The sequence below is a fragment of the Microtus pennsylvanicus genome, chromosome 7 (assembly GCF_037038515.1).
Source record: "Microtus pennsylvanicus isolate mMicPen1 chromosome 7, mMicPen1.hap1, whole genome shotgun sequence".
NCBI classification, from domain to species: Eukaryota; Metazoa; Chordata; class Mammalia; order Rodentia; family Cricetidae; genus Microtus; species Microtus pennsylvanicus.
In genome coordinates, this window is record NC_134585.1 from 105,516,037 (window position 1) to 105,529,462 (window position 13,426).

Consider the following 13,426-nt stretch of genomic DNA (forward strand, 5'->3'; position numbering starts at 1 on the left):
AAATCAGCAGATCAAAGGCTCTGTTACAAAGGCTCAGGGAACCAACACTAATTCTGCCTAATAACAGTATTTGCACTTCATCCTAAGCAGAGTAATGTTGTTTGCTGGTGGAATTCTTGATAGCAATCCTTCACTTTTCTCCCTGCCAGTGACTTTTCCTTCCTCATAAGCATGTTCAGTCAGTGCCAGAAAAATGCCAAATAAGCGCTGAATGCAACCAGAGATAGAGAAGTTGATCCCCACCAAACAGAAACAGAAGCAGAGTACCACTTAATATCTCCTAATAGTTTGTCATGCATGGACTACTTTCCCATGTTTCTGGACAAAGGAGGATACGAAAAGGCTCCACTTTATGACAACTGAGATTGTTCTGAGCTTTGCCCTGTCTTGCTTCTTTTTATGACTGTCAGTATAATTCCCTACACTAACGTAACTGCCAAGTTTGAAAGGATATAGACAATACATGAGATTCAGGGAGGCTGAACTGGCTTCAACTTGAGAGATGAATGTGAATATGTTACCTCTGTGAGACTCAGAACCACCCAGAGGCAGTAAAGCAACAAACTCTTCTAAAACTGGTCATGAAAGCCTTCTAAGTTTTTATAATTACATTTATTCATCCATTGCATGTATCTGTGTGCAAGCATGTGCATATAGCTATCAGGGAAGTACTTGCTGGGACTGGGTCTCTTCTTTCACCAGCTAGGTTCAGGGGATTAGTTCTCAAGTTGTCAGGCTTGCTACTAAGCACCTTTACCAGCCGAACAATCTCACTGGCCCATAAAAGCCTTTTCAGGTCATAGAATAAAGGTATAAGGAACTAGAAGAAATTTGTTTTTTTACGTGTATATGTGTGTATGGGTGCTCTCGATGTATGCATATATATCTATACATACATATACATATATACATGCTGCTTAAGTTTTATTTGTGTTGCTATGACAAAATATCCTGATGAAAAGCAACTTAAGGAAGGAAGTTACCTACAATTCTACTTAGCACAGTCCAACTTAAGGAAGGAAGTTACTTACAATTCTAGGTTACAGCCCATAAAGTCTGAAAGTAAAGTCAGTAACTCAAGAAGCTAATCACCAATATCCACGATGCAGTCAAGAGTAGAGAGCAACAAATACATTGACCCTTGACTAATCATTTAGGGTTCAGCCTATTGAATAGTGCTACCCACAGTGGGTTGGATCATCCTATATGAATAACTGACAATATTCACATACATGCTCAACTGCTCTAGATAATTCCTCATTGAGACTCTTCACTGTAGATGCTAGGTTGTACAAACTGACAGTTCAAACTAAACAACGTATAAATATAGACAGACAAACACTGAGAAAGTCTGTAAGTAGGTGTTTGGGGCACTGTGCTAGTAAGCATGACAGTTTGCATGAAGACACTGACAGGCTTTGGCTAACTGGAAGAGACCAAATCTGGTACCATCACAGCTGAATCATCACCTCTTCCACAACCCCCACACAGATTACCCAAGGAGACTCGCTCTTTAGCCAACGCTATTGTATCAGTGTTCTCTGCACTTTCCAGTTTTCCTCAGTGAATTCCAGAGAACAACAGGCCCACATGCATTCAAGCTGAGAAGACCATGCTCGAGAGTATGAAGATAATCACCAGCTAAAGTCTTCTCTTGTTGGTCTTCTCTGGCTAATGTGCAGATAAAAGCTCAGTGAGCTATTGTGTCTAGTCTAGAGTCTTCGGGGCTCATCCTCACTCTTGTTTCCAAAAGCCCACAAATAAGACTTTCTAAAACAGGTGATCCCAGATTTTTTTGAGCAGATAATCATGCTATTCACTTGGACAGTAAAAATATTGTTACATAGGTACAATTCATCCAGGTTTGTTTTTGTTTTGGTAGAACGGAAAACATTCTGGAGCTAGATCACTGCTACTAGATTAAATAAGCAAGCAAGAACAATGAAACCACAAAGTTTTATAGAAGTTCAGCCCCACCATTGGTCCACGACAGCTGAGACCTTTGACAGCTGATACATGCTGTACTCGCAGGCTTAAGCATCTTCTTGTACACTAGACAAGTACAGTCTAAGGATCAGACACACATCTCCCCCAGCCGTTTTTCATTTATTTCCATGTTACCTATTGTTGCATTAGTACTTAAACATTGATAAAATCCAATGGTTCTGAAGAGACTTATGGCCTACACTTCATATTTATTCTCTGGCTTCCTATAAAACATTTTCTGTTCCATGATCTAAAAGCTAATCACAACACATACCCATTCATACAACTGAGAAGACTCGAGCAGCCCAGCCCCCTCATGAAGACAATGATGAAGAACAAAGGCAGTGACATGGGAGGAGGAAAAGGCAGCAAAGAAGCTCCGGAATGGTCATGCTACAGAAATCGCTTGCAGCGCTTCGTGTAAGTATGGGGAAGCAAGTAAAACTGAGCCAAAGTATAAACAAAGTCCGTTTTACCCTGTTAAAAGTAGGCTCCCCGGCTTTATAATCTCCATTCTCATTCTCTCCTTTATCACTGCCAGTCACCCCTCTTTAATAAAAGACTATTCGAAGGTAGCATTTCAGAAATTGGCCTCTGTGCTCTTTTACTTTTAGGTATTCCCTGTAGGACTGTGCCTGCCACCAAGTACATACTCAGAAATCTGAAATGGTGCCTGTAAAAATGATGTAGGCATCTGCTATCATAAGCATGTGGGTCTTTCATGAAGCGATAACAGAATCTTCTCTTGAAGTTTCTAGAACTTTCTTTGGAATTGAGGGGGACACATGATATGGTGTTAACACTCTAACATCAGGATGGGTTAGAGAGGTGCTCTTGATGGACCCGTTGGTGGCGGTTCCCCAGAAAGGCTGAGGTGAGAAGTACAGGGTCATTACAGGGAGCAGAAAGAATGGTCACATCACAGGTGTGGAGAGGGTGTTAAGGAAACCTGCTGGGCAGTGGAGAGGATAGGGGCAGGCCTTGAGTCTCCCCATGACACTGTCAGAACACTTAAATTAAACCATATAAACTATAGGTGAATAAAGCTTTTCTTCTGAATTTGAGAGACTGAGGGCTGGGAAGGTGTGGCGGGGGCCAGTGCCACCAGGCAGGGATATGGAGGGGAGACAAATATGAGGAAGTCATGGACTCTGATCATCCCAGCTCTAGAGTACAATTTGAACGAAGGCATATGTAAATCTCCTAGGGACAGGAAAACTGCACGTGGCATAAGCTGCAAATTATTTCTGCAGCTTTTAGCTCATGTGAGGGTGAGATCAATGCTACTTAAAAGGTAGGCTGCATAATGTGAAAATTATCCATCCTGCTTTGTCCCATACATCTTACCAAAGCATCTCAGACTGCCATAAAACAATCTATCCAATATCAGGTCACCTGGCCAGAAAAATGCCTTAGGAAAAACGCAATGTCGTTATTTGAAAGCTAATGATGATACAAAACAGAATGACACCAACCTCGCAAGTTACAAAAATAAATCAGTGCTGTCTGATGAAGAATCAACAGTAGATGCCTTCTTATAACACTGAAGAAGTCTCTGTACCCATGGGCTGGTGAGAGGTTTTTACATAGTAGAATTCTATAGCCCATCAGGTTTTTTGTTTCTTTGCTTTCGTTAGTTGTAAAAAAATTCTAAAAGTCAAATTTTGCATTTACAATAAAACCTAATTACTTATTATGTGCTAGAATGTACTAAGAGAGAGTGTGAATGTGAATAACACTAATGAGATCCCTGCCTGCCCCCATGATGCTCACAGTCCAGGGGAGGAAGCAGCCGTAAGTAGACAGACAGACACGAAGAACAAAGACCCTAGGCAGGTCAGCCTTGGTGCTGTAAATGTACAAAGACAACAGCCAAAACAATACAAAAGGAATTTCACTTTCAGCATTTCGAAGAACACAAAAGGGAATGTGTTTCATTGTTTCCAGACATGCATTTCCTAAAATCATTCCCGAACCTCTCAACCTCATAACTAATTCCAGAGCATTATTAACACCAAAACCTAAACCTCCAAACCCATGAGACATTCGTTATCTATCTCTATCAGCTCTAACAATGCGATTCTAGGTGACATCCATATTAACAAGCAAGAAAGAACCCTTCCGCTTCGGGAGAATAAAATCTAAGCTAAACTGAAAAGACGGGTGATAGATTCTCCTCAATGGAGTGATCACTGAATGGAGGGAAAGCCACACACGTTTTGTGTGGTGATCCCTTGTTTGGCAAAATATTTTAAATTGTTAAGGAAAATTGTGGAGACAAGGTCATTCATTTGGCATTGAGGTCAGGAGTAACACACAGTAACATTTAAAGCCATGATCTTAGCATCTAGAACCAGTTACAGAACAAAGGCCAAGACTTCTCCATGCAGAAACTATTTTACATGAACGCTAAGTACCATACATTCTCTAGGGACTGAAACAATTTAACCAGACTAAAATCAGCTTAAGGGACTATGAGAGGTGTGACTGGAAAGGGAGGTGGGATAAAAAAAAAGACACTGGGCTTTCTTTGGTCATGGTAAAAAATAAAATTATATTTTACCAAGTACAATAGACCATCTGCAAGGATTGAATGTGGGTCAGTATATGAACAGATGGCCTAGATGCCCAATGAAATGGGCTCATTGAGAGGGTGGGCAGTAAGGAGCCAGGGATGCGGAAGACTGACGCTAGGATGTGTGGTAAGGAAGGAACAGGCAAGCAGCCAGCTCTCACCGGAGGAGGAGGAAGAAGATGGTGTGGGTGCCCTTCTTGGCCTCTATCTGTCTATGCTTGAGCAAAAAAGACTGGGGAAAGAGGCAACTTGGATTGAAACCCCAAGGGCTCACAACTGAAATTTAATCAACTCCACATTAACTGAACACTACTATGTTTAGAAATACATATATTTAACTTCAACCGCAATGGCCCCATTACTGTTTTATGACCAAGGCTTCTAATAAGGTCCAGCAAGAAGGAAGTACTCAATAAAAGTTTATAGAATGAATTTTATATTGTAATTATCCTTCTGTTATTCAGAATACCCAGGTAATTCTTCAGATCAAAACAAATTATACTTGATAAAATATAATTCTCAGTTCAAAATGTGAAAGAACACACATTTTATACAATCTATATAGAAATCTATGTTTCAAGAGAATATTCTTCCCTGGTGGAATATGAGTTGGAAGGAAATGCTATTTTATTTGACCTTTGATTATTTAAATTTTTCTTTTTAATTCTGTGGCATGTGTGCTCTTTTTGTGACTTCAATTCCTCTGGGAAAGAGAGAGTGAATAAATTAAGAGGCTACACCAGCTCTCATGTAAAACGGACCCGAGACTGATGTGCTCTGCGGTTACCTCTTCACCCGCCCTCCTTCCTACAGCATTGTTCTCTGAGCTCATCTGGGGAGACTCGGAGCCACCTGTCTAGATCAAGGGTGAGACACAGGCACTGTGCCCCACAGTGCCAAGAGCCCCTCCCCAATTCTGTGGTCTCCATCCCTGCTCTCATTCCCTTCTCGCCACCACGACCGTCAGTCCTACTATTTAGTGCATTAATATCCTGGGCTAACATCTCAGCACAGGCAGCCTGAGATCTTCCCCTCAGCACTGTGCCAGCCAGCCAGGACACAGTTAACAAATCTAAGATGGTGCCCATGATGATGGCAAGTGTATCTTCAAAGGACTAAATAAGAATTGCTAAAATTTCAAGAATTGAGTTGGGCTGACCAGGAGAGATCCAAGGCAACGGGACCTGTTCACTTCCCTTAAGTGGTACAGCGGTCCATTCTGAACCTGCCACTTCCTGCTGCATCTACTTCTCTTCCCACTTGCATCTCTTCTTTCTCTTCCCAGCCCTTCTTTTAAAAAGCTTTGAGAATGCAGCACACAGCTACACAGCTGAAATCCCAGCACTTGGGAACTGGGGGTGATGGAACCAGGAGCTCAGGTTCAACTTCAGCTATCAATGAGATTGAAGTCAACCTGAGTGATATAAAACTGTCCTAAAAATAAAGAAGGGAAGGGAGGAAGAGAACTTTGTTGTTCTTTGAGTCCATTTATTTTATATTTTACCCAATTTGAACTTATTACTGCAATACTAACACACACACTCTTATGTATTATTCCTATGTATTATTCACAGTAAAAACAAGCAAAATAAAGCAATTAAAAATGATCCATTTGAGATAGGAATAGCTGAGTGTAGTTGGATTTTTAACACCCTCATGGATAAAGACAACCCTGTGCACCGAGACACCAAACTCTGTGGCAATGACAGAGTACCAACAGAGTTCAACGTTGCTGACATGCTCCTCTGATCAATGTTTCCTAAGCTAGAAAACAAGTAGAATGTTTATTCCTTTAAAACTGGTGAGAGAACTCATAAATGCACAGTAAATACAAGGGACTTGAGACACTATCCACAGCCTTCTAACCAAAGTTCAAAAACCAGTGACTGTGGGCACTTGGATCCATGTGGAAACCAGCCTAACTGAAAACAAACACTTGCCGTCCTATTTCTCAGATGACCAAATGGAATTATAGGAGACAAATGGCAACAAAAATCACTTGGGGAATAAACGAAAGCAAGCAATGCCTCCCAAACAATCAGCCTCTTGAGCACTTAAATGGATGCTCAGAGAGGGCTCCGAGCACTTCAGCACTTGAGCATCATTTAGCTCCACAATGTTTCCCACAACCTCAATCAAGCCTTTTACTAGGGAACAGGAGAGAAAACTCCTTCCTCCTTCCCCGTCCAAGTGGGTCACTGTTATCTCTCTCCACTCAGCCTTTTCTAAAGAGGTTGCCAAATTCGACTGTGGTTCACTGCATATTCTAAATGCTGGAAGTGGTTATGGCCAAACAAGGTCAGAGGATACACCGCTGAGCAAGGATGGGGGTGCACTTGGCTGGATTCACGCCATGTCTGGGAGATGACTTGCTTTCTGTGCATGCTCCCTGTTTACGGTGCCCCTGCACGCTCTGTCTTTTCCTCTAATGTTCCAAACTAAGAACAGGATTGAAAAGCCTTAAGGATATTTGCAATCATTTTAAACAACAACAAAATAGTCTAGTCATCCTATAAACAGAACTATCATCTTCTGTAATCAAGACTAGAAGGCATTTCATTTGTCTTAGAAATAGTTATTCTACTAATCAGCCACAATGGTAATTTTCATTGTTCCTCTAAGCCACAATCCAGAGAGCTCCAGGAAGACTTATAAGGCTCAGGCTGAGACTAGGACACTGGCAAGAGCTGACCTGCAGAGATAAGATAATAAGGTAGCCTGAGACTTTAACAAAATCCTGGCTTTATTTTCCTACATGTCATAACTTTTGCTTACAGACACCCTCAAGTTCAATTCTGAGTAATTCTGTAGAAAAGCATGTCCACCTTCCACCTCTCCCAAGCGGTCCACAGAACTCAAAAATCCAAATATGACTCCTACTCAAGCTTCATTATATTGTTGGGGTGCTTCAAGAGTATTCAGAGATGCAGAATGCCAAGTTCGCGGAGTGCTGAGGAGCAACTGAAGCCTCATACACCCCTGTGAACCTTGCAAAGATGTGACTGCCAGCTGCCTACATTTGCTAGCCACTCCCCAACCCTCTACCCCCAAGAGATTCAAACCCACTTGAATGAGGAATGATCTTCTCAGCCTTCCTTGTCATGCGTAGTAATATGACCAAGTTCTGGCTTGATTTAAGAAAAATACATACTGTTAAAGGATCATTAAAAGTGAGGGATTACCTCTGCCTCCTACCATGTAGATCTTATAGATGAAATTGTAGTAGCTGTTTTATATTTTAAAGTAGCCAACATTGAAGACAGAAGAGAGATGCTGAACATGGCAGAAGAGAACCTGAGCCTGAAAGACAGCTGATCCCCAAGAGAGCCACCCTCTCAGACAGCCTCTGCAGATCGCTTTACACGAGAAAGGGTAAGCATTTATTTCATCACTTATCTTGTAGTAAGGATGAGCTACTCGACTTGAAAAAAAGGACACAGAACAAAATGGTCACTGATATGTCTATCATGCAGCCCTCGAAGCCTGCCTCATCTGAAACAAGACATTTAGCTGCCCTCCCCTGGAGAAAATCCTTCACTCAAACAGAGAGTCTACAGCCAAAGAAAATCATCAGAAAATTCTAGTCTTACATCTTTCCACAAGAACAGAGGCTTGAGATCCACTCTGCCTTTGGATATACTCACTAATCCTCAGCATCCCAAGATTCTAGTTTCGACCTTGACACTCCAGGGGTCTCACCGAAGGAGCACAAGGTATATAAGGCTGACCATTCTGAATCACAGACTGGACCAACACTGCCCACTTGCCACCTGTGCCTAAAGTAAATGCAACTTGTAGTGTAGGCACCATGATGAGGCAACCATTAATGCCACTAACCTTTTGTACTTAGCTATTATAATCAATGGACAAGTATAAGGGCCATACTACTATAGCAGAAAATGATAGCTCATAAGCATATTAGGATCATAAACATAAAATATTCCTACTAGCAGCACTAGTAATAGATATTATTTGATAGATAAATGGCATATGGCTTACATTGCAGTACCTGGCTGGCCCTTTTGTAGAGATGGTATTTGTAATTCACTAAGCATCAGTATCCCCATCTTATGGATGCAGGGACTGAGGCTTTCAGGTAACGAATGACTTAGTGAAGACTGTAGCCAGTGGTTATAGCAGAACCCAGACTTGTTTTAAGCTTATATTTAAAAAAAAATATACAATTCTCTCTTTCAAAATATAAGAGAGTCTTGAGCCAGCAAGATGGCTGAGCTAGTAAACATTCCTCGTACCAAAGCTGATGACCCGAGTGCCATCCCCAGAGCCCACATGATAGAAGGACAAAATCTATTCCTGAAATCTGCTCCCTTACCTCCACCCTACCTCCACAGACATGCTGTGTTGTGCATGCATGTGCACGTGCATGCACACACACACATACACACACATGCACACACACGCACACATGCACACACACGCACACACACGCAAAATAAAAACCTAATTTTTTTTCAGAACTTCAAAAACCATCCCAATTCCACCTCAACTGTTGTATTAACACAAGCATTTCCTGAAATCGAAACATACAATAAAAACAAATGATAAACAATGCCAGAACACAATGAGACAACCCTCCAAAGCATTCCCTTTTAATTCCGCTCTTTTTTAAAAAAAGTTTTCTTTCAGGGCAACCAATGTGTTTCCACTGGAAGGGTCATTATGCACCTTCCTATTTTATAAACATTATATGACAGAGAAACACCTAACAGTGTGTTCTCAGCAGTTACAGCTCTGTGTGCCGTTTCTTTTGAACCAGTGTGGGTATGTTCACCTCTTTGTTGAGCATCCTCTTTAAGAAAGGGAAAGAACATTGAAAGAAACATAGTCCCAAAGCCCTCATTGAATATATCCAAAACTCAGCAAGGATTCAAACAATGAGTCTGAAACAGAGGGAAGACATCAGTTTTCATAGCAGAAGTCAAGGATGTGGACACAGATACATATGTGTGGGTTTTCTATTTAATTTAAGGATACATATTAAAACAGTATTTAATCACAGAAAAAGAATTTGTCGTTTTAATTAAGTTTCTTGAGGGGCTAAAAGGTAAAGGCTGAAAACACTCCCAGGGGAAAGGAGTTAAAGGGAAGGTTTGAGCTCCCTCTTTTTTCCTTTTGAAGAAATTCACCAGGATTCCCTTCCTGGGAGACCAGATAACCGGCCCACAGCCGGATGCGCATGCGCATCCTCCAGGTACCTACTCCCAGCCAGTCTGGGGAACATCTGCTGTGTGACTCAGCAGCGATTTAAACAGCAGACAGAGAGTTCTCAAAAGTAGAAATGTCGGCTGGGAAGATGGCTCACCAAGGAAAGCACTTGCCAGCCAAGCATCATGCCCACGTGTGAATCCTTAGCACCCAAAGAAAAGCTGGGCAGAGGCGGCAGCCGGCCCTTAGTCTCGGAGCTTGAGAGGCAGAGAGGCTTTCTATCCCAGAGGCAAGGTGGCCAGCGGTCTAACCAAATCAGTGAGTTCTGGGTCCAACAAAGGGGCAGACACCATGGGAGATACTTGGCGTCAGCCTCCAGCCCACCCCTCCCCGCCACACACAGCAACCACATGTTTGTGCAAGTGTACACCATAGACACAAATGAAATTTTAAAAGTAGAAATACTCACAAAGCCATTTCAAACTGTTCCAGCCACTTTTTCTTTAAATCTTTTGTTTTGCAATAAAATTCTAACCCGTTTTGTCCTTGGGTATGGATGAGGTAGAAGCCATAAGACCACTGTGAAAATGGATATTCTTCAAGTTAATAATTGTCATTTGTTAAAAAAAACATATTTCCAAATTTATCAGAGTGCCTTACCCTCCACACAAAACCTTATAATTCTATCAGCATTAATATAGATAATTATAAACCAACTTCAACTTCATATTGATGAGAAAATCACTGGTACCATATTGATCTTAGGAATTAAAAATGATCAGATCAACTGTGCCATGATCCAATCATGGCTCACAGGAGCCTCTACAAATCGATCTCTGAGAACTAAATGCCTGACCAGAAAGCAGCAGCTTGGAGCACTAAGGTACACCCGACTCCAGATTTGCAGGCTCCGTATTCAAATATTCAACAACTGCAGACGAAAACAACATCTCTGTACTCGGGAGGTGCAGACTTTCCTCTTGTCATTATTGCTAAACACTGTGGCCCAACAGCTGTTTTCAGGAATTTAAGCATTGTCTTAGGTTTTAGAGAACCCAGAGATGTTTTAAATTATATAGAAAGACACGCATGGGTTCTCCGCAGACACTAAGCCATTTAGATAAGGTTCTGAGTATCTGCAGATTTAGACATCTTCCCTGGAGGGGGTGGTCTAGACACCAGTGGATGGCTGCATTTGAATATTCAAAGCTCTACATAAATTACTAATAGGAACGTCCCAGAAGGTCACCTTTTTATTTTCTTTGTCAGTGGTAGGATTGTTGGCTATCTTGTACTGCTGAAGATCTATTATTTCCTTCATCTCGTAGTTATCCCCTTTCCTCTTACACACAATCACTGCCAAATCGAATAAGAAGATATGCCTGCAACAGAGAGACAGGGCGAGTGACTGGCAGAAATGGTTTAGGGGCTCCTGTGCTTTTTCCTGGAAGGATATGATTATGCCAACCAAGCAGTCTTCTTTGGCATTAAGGACACCAGGCTGGGCCACACAGGGGAATGCGGGCTCACAGACGCAGCAGAGGTCTCCAGCACAGTGATGGAGAAACGCTGCCACTCCACCCCAACGCCCCTCACTTTAATAAAAAGAAAAGGAAGAATCATAAAAAGAACAACACATATACCGCAGAGTTATTGAAATACTCATCGAGATAGGCCATAAAGCTAGTCATGAATAACTGATCTCTTTTTATTTAAAAGCTAAAAACTCAGAAAAAAAATATGCATGCTCAGGATAGTAGATCTTGTACTACCTTGGTCAAAAGCCTTGAGAACTGTTCATCCCTTCCACAGACAAGACATAAATTCCTGGGTCCCCTCCCAGGAGGAGAGAGCTACTGCCCTCCTAGGTGAGCAAAACCAAGCTGGGGTAGGTGTGCAAATAGCCAAAAATGATATTGATGATTGCGAACAGTGTAAGATCACACCCCGGCTAACTTTAGAGCCTGAGCGTTCACACCTCATGCCGAGTGTCACAATTTAATGGGTCACTTTAAGCGCAGCTTGGGTGTAAGAGAAAACTGCAAAAACAGGAACGCGATGGTTAACTTTCCGCGTTAATTTTTCTTTATCCTTTTTTTTCTTATTAAAGGCAATGGTAATTGGGGAAGGAAATGAACCTTCTAACCTTATCATCCGGCGGCAATATAGGTGTGCTTTGTGAAACACCCAGTGATTAACACGCGTATTCTTAACCAATGATTGTGACAATGACACATTCACAGTGCTCAAACACTTCCCTCATCCTCAAAGTCAAAATTGTGGCTCCTGAGAGCTCCCTGAGGAATCAGAGCGCCAAGGTGGAAACAAGAGCTGATGCTGCCCCCTGCTGGCCGACTCTCTGTTTTGCAGGATTCCAGGAAACAACCACACAAGCATCAGTCTGACAATCCTGCATCATAGCGGAGGCTTACAGGCCTGGGGAACTGAGGATATTCAAGGACTCTGCCTAGAAATCTCCCTAAATAAAAATATAATTAAATAGTCTGCATCTGACCGTCCTCCTTAGTATGCTTTTCATTATTTTTCTTTAATTTTTAAATGAGTCTTTTTAAAAAGGGTAATCATGGTTTTGTGGCAATTGTCTGGTGGCATTTTGTAACTGGAAGGCGTTTTTTCACCTGTCTCATTTTCAAAGATTTTCATTTAGGCCCTAAGAACGCAGGCAAATTAACAGGGCGAAGACCGGAAAATGAGATCATCCATAAGGCATACATTAGGAAATGCAAGGGACCACTGACTGGCCTGTCCCCTTGCCTGGCCACCCCAACCCCAACACTCCTATGACAGCAACTAGCAACTATTAATTTTGAGAGTGCACTGCCCTCCCCTCTCCTCACCTTTCTTGCTTCGTATGCTTGTCCAGTGTGGTGATTCGGATTTCACCATCTCCTTGAGGTCGCCCAAAGAGCAAAACTGGTTGGTTCTAAAACATAAATGTGTTTGTAAATAAATATAAAAAGTGTGCCTGACCTTTCCACAATCACAAACAGAAGGAAACATTAGTAAAGACATTTTCCTGGACAACTACCCTACTTATAGAAACAATTGAGATCATTTGTTACTTATTTTAATACATTTACTCTAAAACTGCGTAAGACTTTGATACAAAATACAACACAAAAATCAATCTGTCCTTTGAAATTACAGCGGACATACTGGGGACAGTACTCTTACATATAATCCTAAAAGGGAAGTTACCAGGGCTGGCTCTGACCCCCTGAGGACTAGCTGTCATGGTACCAGAGCTACCATTCAAGCTTCCAAGGGACAGAAGCGACCAATGGTCCTTCCCAGCTATGATGCCTATGAACCACAATGACCAACATGACACAGTAACCACAGGGATACACATAACTTGACAGCAACTGAGAGCTCTCTAATCATACCTGGGACTGGACACCTATCCAGCTATGCAGGACCAGTGACATCACGGACATTACAGGAGAACTTACAACCATCACTTTGCTAAACCAGCACAATCCCTAACTTCATTCTCAGTAGTTATTCTTAGGCTCATTGGTAAGTGTAGCTCCCACCCCTTGCCCAGGAAACTAACTTCCTTTCCAGCAGACAGAGACCATTACAAAAAAAATAATAAATAAAAATACAGAGTTATTCAGCTCTGTCACAACTGATATCTCTACAACACAACTCCTTTACCTTAGGCTCAGGGACCAC

General features: G+C 41.9%; 1 protein-coding gene across 2 annotated transcripts in view; it reads right to left on the reverse strand.

Moving 5' to 3' along the window:
• Positions 1 to 13,426, reverse strand: part of Vav3 (vav guanine nucleotide exchange factor 3) — a 313,297-nt gene that overhangs the window by 137,205 nt on the left and 162,666 nt on the right. For both annotated transcript variants that reach the window (XM_075981573.1, XM_075981572.1), the window contains exons 13-15: positions 12,586 to 12,671; positions 10,977 to 11,109; positions 10,197 to 10,306 (exon numbers count right to left, since the gene is read on the reverse strand). In XM_075981573.1, coding sequence (XP_075837688.1) covers positions 10,197 to 10,306; positions 10,977 to 11,109; positions 12,586 to 12,671 — 329 coding nt within the window. The remainder of the gene's footprint in view (positions 1 to 10,196; positions 10,307 to 10,976; positions 11,110 to 12,585; positions 12,672 to 13,426) is intronic.